Source organism: Trachemys scripta, chromosome 2 (genome assembly GCF_013100865.1).
Source record: "Trachemys scripta elegans isolate TJP31775 chromosome 2, CAS_Tse_1.0, whole genome shotgun sequence".
Classification (NCBI taxonomy): domain Eukaryota; kingdom Metazoa; phylum Chordata; order Testudines; family Emydidae; genus Trachemys; species Trachemys scripta.
In genome coordinates, this window is record NC_048299.1 from 228,322,522 (window position 1) to 228,340,473 (window position 17,952).

General features: G+C 42.0%; 1 protein-coding gene across 3 annotated transcripts in view; it reads left to right on the forward strand.

Annotated features, from left to right (window-relative positions):
- The window catches only part of GDAP1 (ganglioside induced differentiation associated protein 1), a 54,124-nt gene extending 43,130 nt beyond the window's left edge, over nucleotides 1–10,994 (forward strand). Inside the window, exons 1-6 of one of the 3 annotated variants that reach the window (XM_034763148.1) lie at nucleotides 721–947; nucleotides 2,313–2,505; nucleotides 3,916–4,089; nucleotides 5,929–6,023; nucleotides 6,528–6,642; nucleotides 10,294–10,994. In XM_034763148.1, coding sequence (XP_034619039.1) covers nucleotides 837–947; nucleotides 2,313–2,505; nucleotides 3,916–4,089; nucleotides 5,929–6,023; nucleotides 6,528–6,642; nucleotides 10,294–10,676 — 1,071 coding nt within the window. In that variant the 5' untranslated portion in view covers nucleotides 721–836 and the 3' untranslated portion in view covers nucleotides 10,677–10,994. Of the gene's footprint in view, nucleotides 1–720; nucleotides 948–2,312; nucleotides 2,506–3,915; nucleotides 4,090–5,928; nucleotides 6,024–6,527; nucleotides 6,643–10,293 lie in introns of those variants that run through there. The other 2 variants (XM_034763150.1, XM_034763151.1) reach the window with 2 other exon arrangements.
- The last annotated feature ends 6,958 nt before the right edge of the window (nucleotides 10,995–17,952 follow it).

A 17,952-nucleotide genomic window follows, 5' to 3' on the forward strand; every position in this document is an offset into this window, starting at 1 on the left:
TTCATCAAGCATAAATTAACTTTCTTGAAGTGTGGACTTTTTACATGTACATATATATTTATGCCTGCCTAAGGAACAGACTGTTTAGTTTAGCTAAAACATGCTGGGCATGGGATATACATTGTAGGACTGGGTCCTAAATGTTTTGGGCTAACCTTAGCAAATTGGCCATTTTTGACTGAGGGCTATAAACACATGTAAAGATGGGACACACACAGAGGATGGTTTTTGATTATGGAGGGGTTTTATGTGCTTTATGCCAGATTCTGCCCTGCAGTTTGTCCCTTACCAGGATTACATTTTCTAAACCATGTATTATTTTAAACATCTAAATCATGTCTGAAAGCATTTGCAAGTGTGTGTGTGTGGTGGGAGCGGGGAGAGCGGGTCGGCTGAAGGGGGTGAGAGACAGTCAGTGCATCAGCTCTCTAGCAGGCAGCTGCTTTGGGTTTTCCCCGCAGAGGTTACCTAGGCATTGGGCTAGATTGGGGCTTTAACGCCAGAGTCCTGTGTAGGGCGTGGCAGAGGTGCAGCGATGCACTGTCCATGGTGCAGCACAAACCCCCACAATCCGATCCCACTCCCCCCCCTTTCTATTTCTGCCTGGCTCTCTTTCCCCCCTTAGTTCTGCATCTCTGCCCCCCGCCCCTGGCTGTGCCCCTCCCCTGTCCGCCCCTGTTTTCCCTCCCCGGTGCAGCCAGGGCGCAGGTACCGATGCCATGCGAGGGCAGTGGCTGTCACGGAGCATGCTCCGAGCACCGGCGCACGCTCAGTAGCAGCCGGGGAGTCCGGTCCGCTGGGGAGCCGGTTCTGAGTCCGTTCAGCCCCTGGGAGCGATGGCGCCAGAGGAGGATGGCGCGGCAGCGGGCACCGTGCTCCTGGCTGAGTGCAAGGCAGAGGCTAAGTTAATACTGTACCACTGGACCCACTCGTTCTGCTCCCAAAAGGTGAGTGCCTGGTTGCTTTCGGGGGTGCCAGGGATCAGCACCTGGACAGATCCCCCGGGCCTTGCTGCCCCCTCTGGGGCGTGGCGGCAGCACAGCTCAATGGGCTTCTTGCCTTGCAGGTCCCGATCTAAGTGCTTAGGCGTGGGCAGAGGGGTGTAGCGCTGTTGCCTAGATCTGGATAGGGAGGAGGAAGAGATGGTGAGGGGCAAGGCCACAAAGCTTTCTTTTTAGGCCCTGAAAGGCTTGCAAGGCTTTCCAGGGAACTGTGATCATTTCGAAATGCAGAATCCCTAAATCCAGCACAGGAGGCAGTGGAGAGGAGTGCTGTATGAGGAAGGATGACTAGGGGCTTTAAAACAATATAACACTCCTTGAATTGTTAAAATGTAACAGATAATTTTGAATGGCACTTCTGGATTCTGCAGATATAACAAGACGACATGAGCATATCCATCTATTTTGTGTTCTAATGCAGAAGAGGTTTTGATACTTTTTAGGAAAGGGCTGTTTCCCATCTTTATTGCAAATAGTTCCATTGCCAAAGCAAACAATTATGGTATTGTAAAATATGGATTATTCTTGTAATAGAAAAGCTTTCACACCAAGTACATACACAAGAGAAGCACCAAAAAGAGGACAGGTATTTCAGAATGTGGCCACCCTTTTTAAATTTATTCAAAGGAAAGAACTTTCCAGCCAGCAAATTTTTAGCCAAGCTTTTTGAATATTAACCTGATCTTAATAAGTAATATCCAGTGTAGTATGTTAATATTTTATTGTAACTTTGCCTTAATAAAAAGTTCCAAAAAAGTATGCTTCAGTTCCAGTTATGTATACAGAACATATTCGAGATTATATGGGAAAGGAATTTAGACATCACCAAAACTATAGCACCAGGTTTTAAGATATTAAAAAAAAATCATTTTGTGTTGTTAATTCACTTAAATTTTATCAACTGTTTCTAGAAATACCCGTCAGTCAAATAGCCATCAACTATTTTATGCTAATGATAAATGTGTTAAAAGAAGAGTTTTAGGCAATTACAATTATTCTTTGTTGTTGTTGTTATTTATTTATTTGTATTACAGTAGCACCTACGGACCCCAACTGAGATTAGGAGTCAGTTGTATTAGGAACTGTACATAGTTTCTACCTAAAGAGAACACAATTTAAATAGACAAAGGATGTGAGAAAAGACAGAGAGGTGAAGAGATTTGCCAAGGTCACACAGCAGATCAGTGGCACATCTGGGAATAGACCCCAATACTCCTGACTCCCACTGAAACACATTGCCCTTCTAATTGAACAGACTCAGTTTATCCATGGTAAATAGCTTAATCAAGTAATTCTTGCAATATTTTTCAGGTGCGCTTAGTAATTGCTGAAAAAGCACTGAAGTGTGAAGAACACGATGTAAGTTTACCCTTGAGTGAACACAATGAACCTTGGTTTATGCGTTTAAACTCATCTGGAGAAGTGCCTGTCCTTATCCATGGGGAAAATATTATTTGTGAGGCCACACAGATTATTGATTATCTTGAAGAGACATTCGTGGATGGTAATGAAAATTTTTTGAGTTTATGTGATTTTTAATATAGTACTTACGTGTCTCTGTATAGAATTTTGTTCAGATCCGTAAAAGGTTTCCCATTCCCCAAGCAAACTGATTGCATTGAAAATACTTTAACATCTATTTGGCAAGATAACTGATATTCTGATCACTTATCCTGCTAGCCCACAGAGGTCAGGAATATGATAACACTTTGCTGTACTAATTGTGTAGCAAGGACTAATATAAAAGAATAGTTTCATGGGAGGTTGCAAAACATTTGTCATTTTTGGAAAGAACCTCTCACACAAAAATGGTGCAGTTTCCTGGATAATTCCAGAATAATCTTTTTTTTTTTTTTAAATTATGCCCTGTAAGGGAGAAAGAATAGTGACTCTGTGTGTGTGTGTGTGTATGTGTGTATGTATGTGTGTGTGTACGTGCATACACGCATAAATGGAATAAGGAGACAAAAGTGGGAAGAGTACATCTACGGTAATAAGAAAGGAATAGTGGCATACCTTGAAATTTCACAACACTTGTCATTACTAGGAAATAGGCAGGATCAATTTTTAAAGAAAACGATTTCTTTTGCCTGTGCACAGAAACTGTATTTCTTGGGGTGAGGAGAAGAAGCAACCTTTTGTATTGGTGCTCTCTAGTTAGGGCTCTGATACACTATGTCCCTAACTGGCAAATGTAGTTTCAAGGATAAAATGATTCTGCAATGGACTTTAGAGATTCCCATAGCAGTAAGAACATGTCACTGTGAGCAGTTCAACACCTGCCAAACTAATTGCTAGCTGCTTGCTTTTTGGTCAGATAATGATTGTCTGGAGGAAATAGAGAGCTGGGTAAAGCTGAGGGTGGCTAACAATCTATGGATACAGATATAAATGAACTGTTAATGCTGCTGTAAAATGGAACTCTTTAAAAACAAATTAAAAAAATTAAAGTATCATTTTATAATAGATTTTTTAAATCACTGCAATACTTTCTTTTGAATGGGCCATAGAGATGTCTATTGTACCTCAATACATAATGACATTGCTTGAAATGTAAAAAATGGATTCTGCTGAAACTGCTTGAATATAATATGCTATGGAGCAGATTCTCTGATCTGCTAAGGTCTCTTTAATCACATGGTTAAGTACATTGCTGAAGAGGTATGGGATTATGTGCTGAAAACTAAGCATGCACTTAAGTGCTTTGTTGAACTGGGCTCATATAGGGGGAGGGGGGAAATCACCCAATAGTGAGGATTTCACTTGATAACCATGTCATCTGTGCTACACAGGGACTGAAGTACCATTAAGAACACTACTTTTATCATATTTATCATTTATCATAATATCATTACATATATTATATAGCTCTTCTGATTTATTTTTTAAAATCTCCTAAATAAATATATTTCAGAGAAGACACCAAGATTAATGCCAGAAGAAGGAAGCATGTATTACCCAAGGGTGCAACACTATAGAGAGCTCTTGGACTCCTTGCCTATGGATGCCTACACACATGGCTGCATTTTACACCCAGAATTAACAGTGGATTCCATGATTCCAGCTTATGCGACAACTAGAATTCGCAGTATGTAGTGAATATAAACCCAAAGATGTTGCCATTTAACAGATCTTTCTTACTTGGTTCTAAATATGTTTTATATTTAAAGATCCCTGAGACCTGAATAAGAATATAGTTTAAAAATTTGCTTACCACATAAACAACTCACACTCATACATTGTTGATGGCAAATATGTTTGATAAACGGATGCCCTACAGTTAGGCACTTCAATAACTGGGAGCAGCTGGGTGCTCAGCAGTTTTGAAAATCAGCTCACTTAATAAAGTAACATGATATGGATTTATTGCCCTAGTTTTAGGCACTCATTTTTGAAAATATTGGCCCTTTAAAATGAACAGTCAAATTTTCAAAAGTATGTAAGTTGCTTATGAGGACTTAGGCTTCTAAGTAATGTAGGTACTTCTGAAAATTTTATTCAGTAACTCAAAACCAGGGATTTAGGAAACTTCAGTTCCATTCTCCCAATGTTGAGCATTCAGTCATAATGACAGGAAATACTGATGGCTATAATAGTTTTGTGGGCTGAAAAAGGAGTACATTCATCAAGGTCTTTGATTTAGAATGAATATGTCCTTTGCTATATTAGGCTGGTAACAACCCTCCCCCCCAAATTGCACTTTCTTTCTAGTCTGAATTTGTTCAGCTTCAACCGCCAGCCCATAAAATCTCTGAATCATAGCTACTATCTCTTGTGATCAGAGCCCCGTTGGACATCAGTAGAGCTATGAGCATACTACTGAGGGCAGAATCTAGCCCTATATGTGTCATTTTAATTTTAAAAGATATTTTGCTTAAAATTTTGAAAGATTTGAAAATGTGGGAAAAGGAAATGTCCTTTTTGGAGTATCTGTGGAATTAATTCTGCTAACAACAGGAAAGGATAGCAGTGCTATTTGTGCTTATTATGCACAGACAGTAATGGCATTTGCAAAATTTTAATTTTTTTATCTTGCAGTTTTAGGTTATAAAACTATATACATATTTTCCTGTAGTCTGCACTAGTAGTGCCTGCACCAAACCATTGCAGTGAAGAAAATATATTCTTTGTAAATGTAGAAATGTACAATGGCAGCAGAACATCTATTAAAATAATGGACCTGATTCTCCTCTCTCTGACAGTAGTGTAATGAAGAGTAGCCTTACAAAGAGTGGAGTTTCACCGATATAAAACTTGTGTGAGAGGAGAATCTGGCCCCATTTTTTGTAGGAGAAATACCTTTATATTTGCACCCAGGGGCAAAAAAGGATAAGCAGCCTGGGTTCATCTGACAAATTAAATTAATTTTAAAGATCAGTTTGTCCCAAAATCCTGGATCTGCACAACCCCACATTTTGGGAATCTTCAAATTCTTCAGGATATGGGATGAAATTCTGGCCCCATTGAAGTCAATGGCAAAACTTTTATTGTCTTCAGTGAGGCCTGAATTTCATCCATCGATTTTTCCAATTAGACCAATTTCTGACTCCTAATATGTAGATTGTAAGGGTAGAGGGAACCATGGTGGTCATTCAGTCTGACTTCTGCATAACACAGGCCATAGTACTTCCTTGACTTAAATTCTGCTTCAAATCCAATACTGTTGGTTGGACTAGAGCAGTGGTTCCCAAACTTGTTCCACCGCTTGTGCAGGGAAAGCCCCTGGTGGGCTGGGCCAGTTTGTTTACCTGCTGCGTCTGCAGGTTCGGCCGATCATGGCTCCCAGTGGCTGCGGTTCGCTGCTCCAGGCCAATGGGAGCTGCTGGAAGCGGCAGCCAATACGTCCATAACTTACTCATTAATTTTTGTGGATGAAAACATGAATATAATGGGTGATTTTATATAATTCCTGTTTCTGTTTTATTAGGCCAGATAGGTAACACAGAATCTGAACTAAAGAAGCTTGCCAAAGAAAATCCAGACCTCCAAGATGCTTATATAGCAAAACAGAAGCGTCTTAAAGTGAGTAAATTAATGGTATCCCACTGCTAAACGAATTGAACGGTAATATTGGAATTCTCCCATAATGATCCTAAAATTCTATTTCACCTGTCATTACCAGTGTGCTCATTCAGAGAGACAGCCCTGCAAAATTTTGAGCACTTTGTCTCCCATCCAGCAGAACACTTCAATACATGCTTAATTTAAAACACCTTGATGTCCCACTGACTTCAAAGTTAAGCCTGTACGTGAGTGTTTTGCTGGACTGAAGTGAGAGCACTCACCCCCTTGCAGGATTAAGCACTCACAGGGTATCTCCATGTTGTAAAGAATTTTTTTTCTGTTATTTGAGTTGTCACTAACATGCGAATTGCCAATAGCTTCCACTTGACTTTTAACTGTGAAGGGAAAATGTGCACATTTTATGAATATGCACTGTAATCCCAAAATGAATCTTCCTCCGAAAACCCTAACCATAATATATATGTATGATTGTTTAAAACTGTAACCTATGTGTATTTGCAGTCTAAGCTGCTGGACCATGATAATATAAAGTACCTGAAGAAAATACTTGATGAATTGGAAAAAGTTTTGGACCAGGTTGAGACTGAGTTACAAAGGAGAAATGAAGAAACACCAGGTAAGAGATTATTCCTGTTTAATTCTATTGACAGTTATGTTTGACACAACTGATTCATCCAGATAGCAACATTTGCTCTGTATGATATTTTTTGATGTATCAGTTTTAATTGATAGCCATCTAACTTCACTGAGCCTATCAAATATGGCTTTCAATACTAATTTAGTCTAATGCAATCTACTGTCATTAGGAGCATATATGAACACTTTTAAGTGTGCTTTTGAGACCTTGATCACACACATTTTCAGCATGATGTGTAGAGAATTAGCCACAACATTCCATACCACTTTAAAAAAAACATTTCTTAAATTGCTTGAGGTCCCAATTCAACATAACAAGTTCATGACTAACTTAAACATGTCAGTAGTCCTCATGTGCTTAAAGTTAGGCACATGCTTAAATACCATGCTGAATTTAAACCGTAGTGATGGAGATAGGTACACAACTGACAGTCCTGGAGATTAAAACACTGCAGAGCAGTGCAGTGCAATTTCCCTCATACTTTCCTGCCACTATGTCCTAACCTTAGCCGATCCTTTATAAAGGAAGCTCATTCTCTATAGTCATCCAGAGTCTGATCCAGCTCCCACAGAAATCAATGGGAGCCTCTTCTCTGACTTCACTGGGAGCTGGATCAAGCCCTCAATCCTTCACCCTTCTCCTGAGACTACCAATAAGGATGCCAGTTGGTATTAACTGTGTTATGTAAGTGAACTCCTACTTACTGAGAACAGAACTCAGACAACTAACTCACTTCACATAGCAAACCAGATGTCAGATGGTAACATCAATACAATCCCTATCAATACAGGCTGGATTAAAACCAATGAATGATATAGTAGTGAATAAATCTTTTGGTCTAACTCTGTACTGCCACAATGCCAATGGAGTTACACCAGCAAAGAATTTCACCCCATTACCAAACCCTTGAGCATTCATCTATACCATCTGGAATTTCTTCCAGATATTCTAGAGTTTCTTGCATTTGTAAACAATAATCAAGCCTAGAACTTTCTGGACTCCTTGTTGAAGAGTTACCCAAATTGGTTAAAAAACTGAATTTAGAAATCTTAATCTCATTCTAGCGCTGAGTGGATTTAACCAACATTTAAACATTTTTATGACTGTTTCTCATGGTTTTTCTTTCTTGAGATTCACTTCCAGTTTCCTCTTTTCCAAACTCCCCCCCACAACACACATCATGAATAGCAGCTCTAGTGGTCAGATGATAACATTTCAGTGAACAAATGAGATGTACCAACACTACTTCGTGAAGTACTTCGTTTTCTCATAGAGATCTTCCAAACAGTGCCCTGGTATGATATCACTTAGTTTGAGATTTGACAAGAGTATACCAGGAGAAGGGAGGCGGCGTTTGGCTGAATGTCAGACTTCTGACTAATCAGATGCTTTTCTGAACTTCATCTAAGGTATCCAAACCTCTTAAGTCTACAGATAGAGCAGAAAAATCTCATGATAGCAGGCTTTCTTATGAGATGTCTAGTTCTTGCTTTGGTTAGGCCATAGATACCACACAAACCGGTTTACTCAATTCTCACAGTTCTTTCATTTTCACGTTCTCTTCCTCACATCCTCGCTCCAGCTGGGATTCGAAGGGGTCATTCGAAAATTGAATTAGAAAGCTGGTTCTAAGTATTTTCCAGCCCAGCCAGAAGCAGGTAAAACCACAACACACATGGGAAAGTGTGTTCTCATGAGACTTTTATAGAGTCGCCTTCTGAAGTAATTAGTTCATTTCCATTTCACAAGCTATGTTACTTTCAGTAAGATAAGAATAAGCTCAAATGTTTGAGTGCCCATCTGAATCAAACCTCCAAACAGTTTGGGTTTCACTTCTCACTATTAGTCAGAATCCTAAACAAAAATAAAGATTAACATGCAGAATTATAAAGCCCATTTTCAATATACAGTAAAAGCTTTGTTATCTGGCATGTTGGGGGAATGGAGGGTGCCACCCAGTCAAAAATTCCAGTTAACTAAGAATTATACTTACCAATGGGAGTTGTGGAGCCAGCACTCAGGGTGAGGCGGGGGCAGCATGCAGAGCTGCCTGGCCGCACCTCCACCTAGGAGTAGCAGAGACATGTCGCCGCTTGCAGGGAGCCACTTGAGGTGAGCGCCACCCGGATCTGGAAAGCTGGCAACCCTATCAGAAATGCTGGTTTCTAGAGCTTTCCAGTTGGTAAAGTGCCAGATAACACAGCTTTTACTGTATTGTGTTTCTTTCTTTTTCTTCTTTTAATCCCTTTCATGTTTTTGATCTCCTTTTTTACATGTTTATTCTATCTCTCTGACTTTCCAGCTATAGATTCATAGATTTTAAGGCCAGAAGGGACCATTGGATCATCTAGTCAGACTTCCTGTGTAACACAAGCCATAGAATTTTATGCAGTTACCCTGTATGGAGCCCAGCAACTTGTGTTTAAATAAAGCATACAGGCATCCAGTTTTGATCTGAAGATTTCAAGAGACAGAGAATCACCACTTCCCTTGATAGTTCCAATAGTTAATCATCCTCACTGTTTAAAAAAAAGTGCCTTATTTCTAATTTGAATTTGTCTGTCTTTAACTTCTAGTCACTGGTTCTTGTTATTCCTTTTACTACTAGATTAAAGAGCCCTGTAGTACTGGGTATTTTCTCCCAGTGAATGTACTTACATACCACAATGAAGTCACCTCTCAATCTGTCCCTGACCTTCTATTCCTTCCTTTTACTACTCCAGTCTCTCCCTCCCTCCTAGTCTTCTTCCTCACACAAGACTTCTGCTCACATAGTTAGCTGCTTAGATCTTCCCCTTTATTCTCCTTTTGTAAGGATTAACTTCCATATCCCTCTTCAGCTGCACAGAACTGATTCCCTCCCTGCACAGGTCTCTCTCCCCAGCCTTCTAGATATAACCACAGATCTCCCTGGCTCATAGATCATATACTTATTTTGATTTGAAAAATACAGCAGAGAGCACTGTATTTCCACTTGAGCGTTTCCACTTGATATTTAAGTAGAACGTAACTTGCTGACTGGGCCATAGGAGGGCAATTAGGGGACTTGTAGTTAAGTTGGCAATCCGGAAAGAATTACAGTCTCATCTTAAAAGTTCTGGGTAGGCCATGGGTCAATGCAGAGCTCCTCTAATGGCCAGATCAACAGGTTAATTTCCTTTTGCTTGGAAAATTTTCATCAGATGTAAGCAGCTCCTATTTGAGTTTTTTTAAATAGAATGACACAAACAAGATGACACTCTCAGGCCTTTACTAGGGGAATCTGTAGCCCTTGCTAGAGTTAAGAAAAGATGAAAGCTGAACTCCCTTGCTTCCCTTCCCCTCTATTGAATTAATTTAGTCTTGAGAAAATTTAATTGGGAGCAAAAACTGGGTCTTAAAGCACAAAACTGAAGTGTGGATCTTACTGGGCAACTGGGAGGTGGACTTTGCAGTACTGTACAGACTATGGAAGGGGTTGGAGAAGGAAGTTAGCTGTTAAAATTAGATTTTTAACTTTCAAAGTACTACTGTTGTTTATGAATCTGTTTATGTACTAGCAGTAAACATACACGTAATAGACCAGGCAACCTTACACATATCCTTGTACTTTGTTAGCTCCTAATTCTTTGTGTGTTTATTTCTGATTAGAAGATGGACAGCAGCCTTGGCTGTGTGGTGAATTCTTTAGTTTGGCAGATGTATCACTTGCTGTTACATTACATCGCCTGAAGTTTCTGGGGTTTGCAAGAAGAAACTGGGGAAATGGAAAACGACCCAACTTGGAAGCCTATTATGAACGTGTCTTGAAGAGAAAAACATTTAACAAAGTTTTAGGACATGTCAACAACATATTAATCTCAGCAGTTCTGCCAACTGCGTTCCGGGTGGCCAAGAAAAGGGCACCAAGAGTTCTTGGCACAACCATGTTGGTTGGCTTGCTAGCAGGAATGGGTTATTTTGCTTTCACTTGTCTTCGAAAGAGATTTGCCAATATGATATTATCAATTAGAACAAGACAACCTTATTTTTAGACTCTAATTTGCCTGATTGTGGGTGGGGGACACCTCTAATCCCCAGGAAAATCTCTAAAATAAACCTATATGAAAGATTCATGGAGCAGAACATTGTCACAGAATAATAGTCTCCTACAATTGCATACATGTATTGGAAAAGCTGAGATACTTGTGGATAATAAACATTGAGGGGACAATAAAGAAAATAAAATTGGTTCTTTTCAAATGAGGAGCTGTAGATCCTGTGGCAATGCTTTGTTAGAAGAATCATTGTTTCTGTCTCTTTTACCAAATGACTGATGTAATTTTAGAACTTTTATTCAATAGGTATTCATGCAACAGGTGCTCACTGTGGGTGAAATTCTTCAGTGTGCAGAAGACCAGCACAAGTCCTAGGCTCCATCTGAGCCCTGAAAACAGGATTTAAGTGGGACTTAAGTGGCCCACAGGCCTTGTGTCTGACCTTTGCATGGGAGAGAATTTCACCGAGATCAACTGCCACAGGTTTTCATATAGAGGTTTGAATAGTAGCAGGAGTTTCATTTATTTGCGAAGATACCTGAAGTGTGTGTGTGAAAATCAGCTAATTTGGGAAGACATAGGAGGAGATTTTTCAAAGGGAAAACTAGCAGGTAGGCTCTCAACTCCCATTGAGATTCAGGCACCTAACTTGGCCTGTGTGCACTCAAATAACCAATTTGCCTACATACCTTGGATATTTTTGCCTACTAATTAGGTGGGTATAATTGTACGTAAGTGATTGCATGTGTCTCTGTGTGAAAATATTGCCCATAAGTGCCACAGCCTATCGGAAAATATCTTATCCATTAAAAATAGCTTTTTATATGAGTAAGATTTTCTGACGATAGCTTCATTTTTGTTTATTTTTATTAGTGGAAAAGAGTCATCCATCTGTCAAGTTTGATTGGCTAACATAAAGATACAAAGTGGGTAATTCTCCAGCATGGTCTACTTATTTACTGAGAGATTACAACTTGGTGAAAATGAGTGAAAATTGTTTGTTTGTACAACCTGGGAATAGGAAATTTGTATTGCAGTTTCTTTCATAAAGTTACAGTTCGGATTTGAAGAAACAGTTTAAATAACACAGATGCTTTAATGCAATCCACCAGTCGATGGCTACTGATGGATGTATTGTTCAACCTGAATCCAACTCATCATTCCAGTGGCAGTTGTGCACTTATCTGAGGCCAGATTTTGTTCGTGTATCAGTCAGTGGCCTGACAGGAAGCACAAACTACCAAAAGTCTGACCTAGCAAGATTTCTAGCTCATTTATGAAGACCCAGAATGTTTCTAGCATTTTGGATTTATATCTGAATCAAAACACGTCTGAAGTTTTTGAAGTTTGTCTATCAGTAACTAGTAGACAAAATGTTACTGAAATGGGCCTGTAAAATCTGTAGTAATGGGCCTGAATCAAACTCCTATATCCCAAATGCCCACAAACTTTAGTTGTTCGCTATCGTCTATCTCTAGTAATGTCTAATGGTCATTTGAAATGAGCAGATACGGATTTTACCTGGATAATTTTGGTGTCAAGCAGATGTTGAAAGGGATAATTTGTTTGTTGAACATTGCTGGTTATAATTTAACAGAGTGTTAAATATTTAACAAAAGATGGCCCAAATCTTACTGCTCCTTTTCATTAGTAAGAAATATTCATACATAAGAAACAGTGCTTTTTGTTTGTTTGTCTGTCTGTTGATGGTAATTACTTTTAATGACCCAATAGTTTTGGACATCTTGATAAATTGACTGTGCTCTGTTTACAAAAACTTAATATCTCTAGAGTAAATTTAATCCACTAACACCGTTAATGTTTTCAGAGTAGCAGCCGTGTTAGTGTATATCTGCAAAAAGAACAGGAGTACTTGTATTCATTAGAGCAAGGCACTGAATTTAGCTGTATGGAGTGGAAATCCATCAACTTCAAAAGATGATCTAATAAATTTGTTAGCCTCTAAGGTGCCACAAGTACTCCTGTTCTTTTTGCGTTGATGTTATGTTAGCTTTAATTGACTCTTGCTTTGTTGTTTGTATATTGCAGCACATCTATATTTACTTTGTATCTGGAAGATTCCACAAAATAATATGCCTCATTGGATGCTTCAGTAGCATATTATATTTCTGAGGAGTTTGAAAGTGTAACATTAAAATATCTGTTCAAGTCATTCTAAAATTAACATGATTTAAATATGGACTATGCAGAATGAATTTCACCTTCTTTCCCTGTTTTTTAAATCCATAAAGTTGTCTTCCTAGAGAAATGTTTTCTGTTAGCACAAGTGTCCAGCCCACACTACCAATTTATATGTATATCTATGATGAAGACTAATGATTGGTCAGGCTATGTAGTTTCACTCCCTGTTATCCTTGATCTTTTGTGCACTTGAGATTACACACATTCATTGCCTGCCAACAGCAACATGTACTGCTGGGAAGACCTGAAATGACCACCAGATGTCAGTGCTCTGCTAGGGCTGCACTTTGGTAATCCAGTTGGATTGTCGTTGAAACTCTCACAAATTAAACATTTCTGCTCTCGGTCTGAGACAAAGGGAGTATCCTCCTCAGGGTAGCTAGTGTGGTTAAAAATGGTGTGACACAATTTATTTGCCATGCAATTTCAAACTGTTCTCGAACCTGGAATATTTATTGAATGACATGGTTTCTATAGTAAATATGTAGGGGCCTATATAACTTGGGATTGTCTACCAGAGGGCAGAGTTAAAACAACACTTAACATTAACATGAACACCACTGAGTAGCAGGGAAATATATTTACCTGAATGAACACTTTATGGATAACACTATTCAGCAAAGTTCAGGTTGCTAGTTAGAGCATATGTCTGTCACTAGAACTGTAATACTAAGTAGCTTTTGTTAGCCTTATAATTAACTACGTGATAGGCTACTCATTCTCACTGCTCTAGAGTGCTCTTCTTCATGGGTGAAATTCACTCCTGTGCAGAGGGCCAATAAAAGACCTATCACATCACTTAAGACCTCAACATAGGGATGATGTGGGATTTAAGTGTGCATTGACCTTGTGAGGGCGCTATGCACGGGGTGAATTTCACCTTGTATTTGTAAAGTTGCTTGTCTTTTAGCCCCGTTTCTTTCCAGCAGTGCTTAGTACTGCTTCCTGTGACCATTTTGTAGATTGGATGCTCTCCTCCTTTGGTTTTCATATACTGTTTTCTCTCTATGTCACACAGCTAATGCACAGCAGTAGGCTAATATTTTTTTCGTATCATATGCTTGTATGTGGGCTCAGAAAAATAAACATGGGACCTGAAATGATGTTCTAGAGTAATGCATTTTCTTTGGCTTAACAAAACTCAGCACATCTGAGAAGCACAAGGTTTTCCTGTAAGGTGGAATTAATTAGGCTGATGCTGTTCAAGGAATTAAGCCACATAAATTTACAATTTATGTGTAATTCAGGAGACAGCTGTACACTGAGTTTGTGCACATATGTGGAAATAACATAGTTACAATTACATTGCTTCCTTTGGCTCCCTGATTGGCTGAGCCTATCTGATATACTGAGGAGGGTCAGCAGAAGCCATTTTAATATGTTTCTTCAGAAGGAGAGGCTGCATCTTGTGTGCTCTCTCTGAGAGAATGAGAAAATGACTAACTTCCCTTTTAGGGTCTGGCCTGGTAATCTTTGCTTACATCATAATTTGCATTACAGTAGTGTTTACAGGGCCCCAACGAAAACCAGGCCCCTTTGCACTAGACATTGTATAAACACATAGTGAGAGAAGAGTTCCTGCCCTGAAGAGCTTATACTCTAAGGCCTTGTCTACACTACGAGAGTAGTTCGATTTTACTTAAATCGAATATTTGGAATCGATATTGCAAAGTCGAACGTGTGTGTCCACACTAAGGACAGTAATTCGACTTTGTGAGTCCACACTAACGGGGAAAGTGTCGACATTGGAAGCGGTGCACTGAGGGCAGCTATCCCACAGTTCCCGGAGTCCCCGCCGCCCATTGGAATTCTGGGTGGAGCCGCAAATGCCTTCTGGGTAAAAAAAAAAAGGGGCCAGGGTGCTTTTGGGTAACTGTCGTCATCCGTCCATCACTCCCGCCCTCCCTCCCTCCCTGAAAGCGCCGGCGGGAAATCATTTCGCGCACTTTTCAAGTCATTGACAGCGCGGACGCCACAGCACTGTGAGCATGGAGCCCGCTGCAACCATCGCTGCAGTTGTGGCCGCTCTCAACGCCTCGCAGCTTATCATACAGGTTGCCCTGAGGCAGATGCAGAAAAGTCAGGCGAGGAGGCTACGTCAACGCGGTGATGGCCTGAAGTCTGAGAGTAGCACAGACCTCTCAGAAAGCAGGGGACCCAGCGCCGAGGACATCACGGTGGCAATGGGTCATGTTGATGCTGTGAAACGGCGATTCTGGGCACGGGAAACAAGCACTGAGTGGTGGGACCGCATAGTGCTGCAGGTCTGGGATGAATCACAGTGGCTGCGAAACTTCCGCATGCGGAAGGGAACTTTCCTTGAACTTTGTGAGTTGCTGTCCCCTGCCCTGAAGCGCAATGACACCCGGATGCGACCAGCCCTGACTGTCCAGAAGCGAGTGGCCATAGCCCTCTGGAAGCTTGCAACGCCTGACAGCTACCGGTCAGTCGCGAGCCAGTTTGGGGTGGGCAAATCTACCGTGGGGGTTGTTGTGATGCAAGTAGCCAAGGCAATCGTTGATGTACTGCTGCCAAAGGTAGTGACCCTGGGAAACTTGGAGGCGATCATAGATGGCTTCGCAGCGATGGGATTCCCAAACTGCGGTGGGGCCATAGATGGAACTCACATCCCTATCCTGGCACCGGACCACCAGGCCAGCCAGTACATTAACAGAAAGGGCTACTTTTCCATGGTGCTGCAAGCACTGGTGGACCACAGGGGACGTTTTACCAACATCAATGTCGGATGGCCGGGCAAGGTTCATGACGCTCGTGTTTTCAGGAACTCTGGTCTGTTTAGACGGCTGCAGCAAGGTATTTACTTCCCGGACCACAAAATAACTGTTGGGGATGTGGAGATGCCTATAGTGATCCTCGGGGACCCAGCCTACCCGCTAATGCCCTGGCTCATGAAGCCCTATACAGGTGCCCTGGACACTGAAAAAGAACTCTTCAACTACCGGCTGAGCAAGTGCAGAATGGTGGTGGAGTGTGCTTTTGGACGTCTCAAGGGGAGATGGAGAAGCTTGCTGACTCGCTGTGATCTCAGCGAAACCAATATCCCCATTGTTATAGCAGCTTGCTGTGTGCTCCACAATCTCTGTGAGAGCAAGGGGGAGACCTTTATGGCGGGGTGGGAGGTTGAGGAAATTAGCCTGGCTGCTGATTACTCACAGCCAGACAGCCGGGCGATTAGAAGAGACCAGCGGGAAGCGCTGTGCATCCGGGAGGCTTTGAAAGCAAAGTTCCTGAGTGAGCAGGGTAACCTGTGACTTTCTAATTTTGTGTACAGAGAAGCCTTCACCCCACTTCCAACACACGTTTCAAAATAAAAATAGTTCTACTTTGTTAAAGCACACCATTTTCTTTAATACTGTTTTCGCGGGAAATTTTTAAAACTGGGACGCAGACTGTGGTGCGGAGCGGGTGTAGTGTAGTCGCGCGAATGCAGCTTCTAAACTCAAGGACTGACAGGCTCCGCTGCGGTGGGATGGTTCTTTCAACGGAGCCTGTCACCCCTCCTGATACGGACTGTGTGTATGGGGGGTCTATGTGAGTTTGTGGCAGGGGTGGGACGGTTACAGATCCCCTGCTGTGTGGCTCTGTGATCCTGCCTAAGGACCGCCGCTTAAGATCTCTAACTGCCCTCCCCTGACACAAAGTCACAGAGCAACCCACCCCCCACCACATAACATGAAAAGAACCTCCCAGACTAACCAGGGTAAGTAGTCACTGCATCACTGCACTATGTATGTGCCCTGCTGCTGTGCCTGCCCCCGACTATGTACCCTGCCAAAGGTGACTGTCCTGTCCAATTACCAACCCCCTTTCCCCCCCCTCCTCCAAAAGAACATGATGGAAACAGTAGTTAACAGAAACATATTTTTTATTATCAACTACACATGGGACTGGGAAGTGAAACTTGGACGGGGGCTTGTGTCAGGCGGGAAGGAAAGAACTTGTCAAACTTTGGGGAATGAGAGCCTTCTGCTGCTCGAGCTCTCTGCAGGGGTGGAGTGAGAGTTAGCAGGGACTCTGCCGCCTCTCCTTCTGTGCACTTTGGGTGAAGGGAGTATGGGACTTGGTGGCGGGGGAGGGCGGTTAGAGATGGACTGCAGCGGGGCTCTGTCCTCCTGCCTCCGTTCCTGCAGAACATCCACAAGGCGCCGGAGCGTGTCCGTTTGCTCCCTCAGTAGTCCAAGCAGGGTTTGAGTCGCCTGCTGGTCTTCCTGACGCCACCTCTCCTCCCGATCCATGTTGGCTTGGTGCATTTGGGACAAGTTCTCCCGCCACTGGGTCTGCTGTGCTGCCTGGGCTCGGGAGCAGGCTATAAGCTCTGAGAACATGTCCTCCCGTGTCCTCTTCTTCTTATGCCTAATCCTCCCTAGCCTCTGGGAGTGTGATGACAGGCTAGGTTGTGAGACAGTCGCAGATGGGGCTGTGGGAATGGGAAAAAGGGAGTGAATTCCTCAGAAAGATAAATGTAGTTGTGAACAAAGAACATAGTCTTTCTCTGTGAACAGGACCATGCACAGCACCTATCACATGCGCACTCAGCACAAGGTCGAATTCTCGGCCTTCGCATTCAGTGTCTGGGGTTTTGCAGAGCACTTTTGAGAACCCTGTCAGGACAACGGAATTGCTCTTGCACGCAGACATGGTAAGCCGTAGATTCGTGGCAGCTTAAAACTTTAATATTAGCAATGGCCTCATTTCACATTGAAATCAATGTCGGTCCCTGCTGCCAGCAATCCGGCAAGCAGGAAGTCTGCTCCTGTCCCACACCCTCGCGGCTGTCCCCGGGAACGATCCCTTTCGGCTGACCCTCTCCCGCCTCCACCGCGTGGCTGCAAACCAGCGGTTACAGTTCTGTAAAGGAACGGTAAAGCAGTCCCAACACTAACATTCCCCTACCTCATTCAAAGCAGGTCATCATGAGCGACATCACCCTCATGAGGATCTCTGAGAGCGACAGACAGAGAATGCTCCGGGAAAGCCTTCAAAGACCAGGGCCGTATGCCGCCATGCTGTGCCAAGCAATGATTCCGGAGTACTTGCTAGTCTCGTGGCG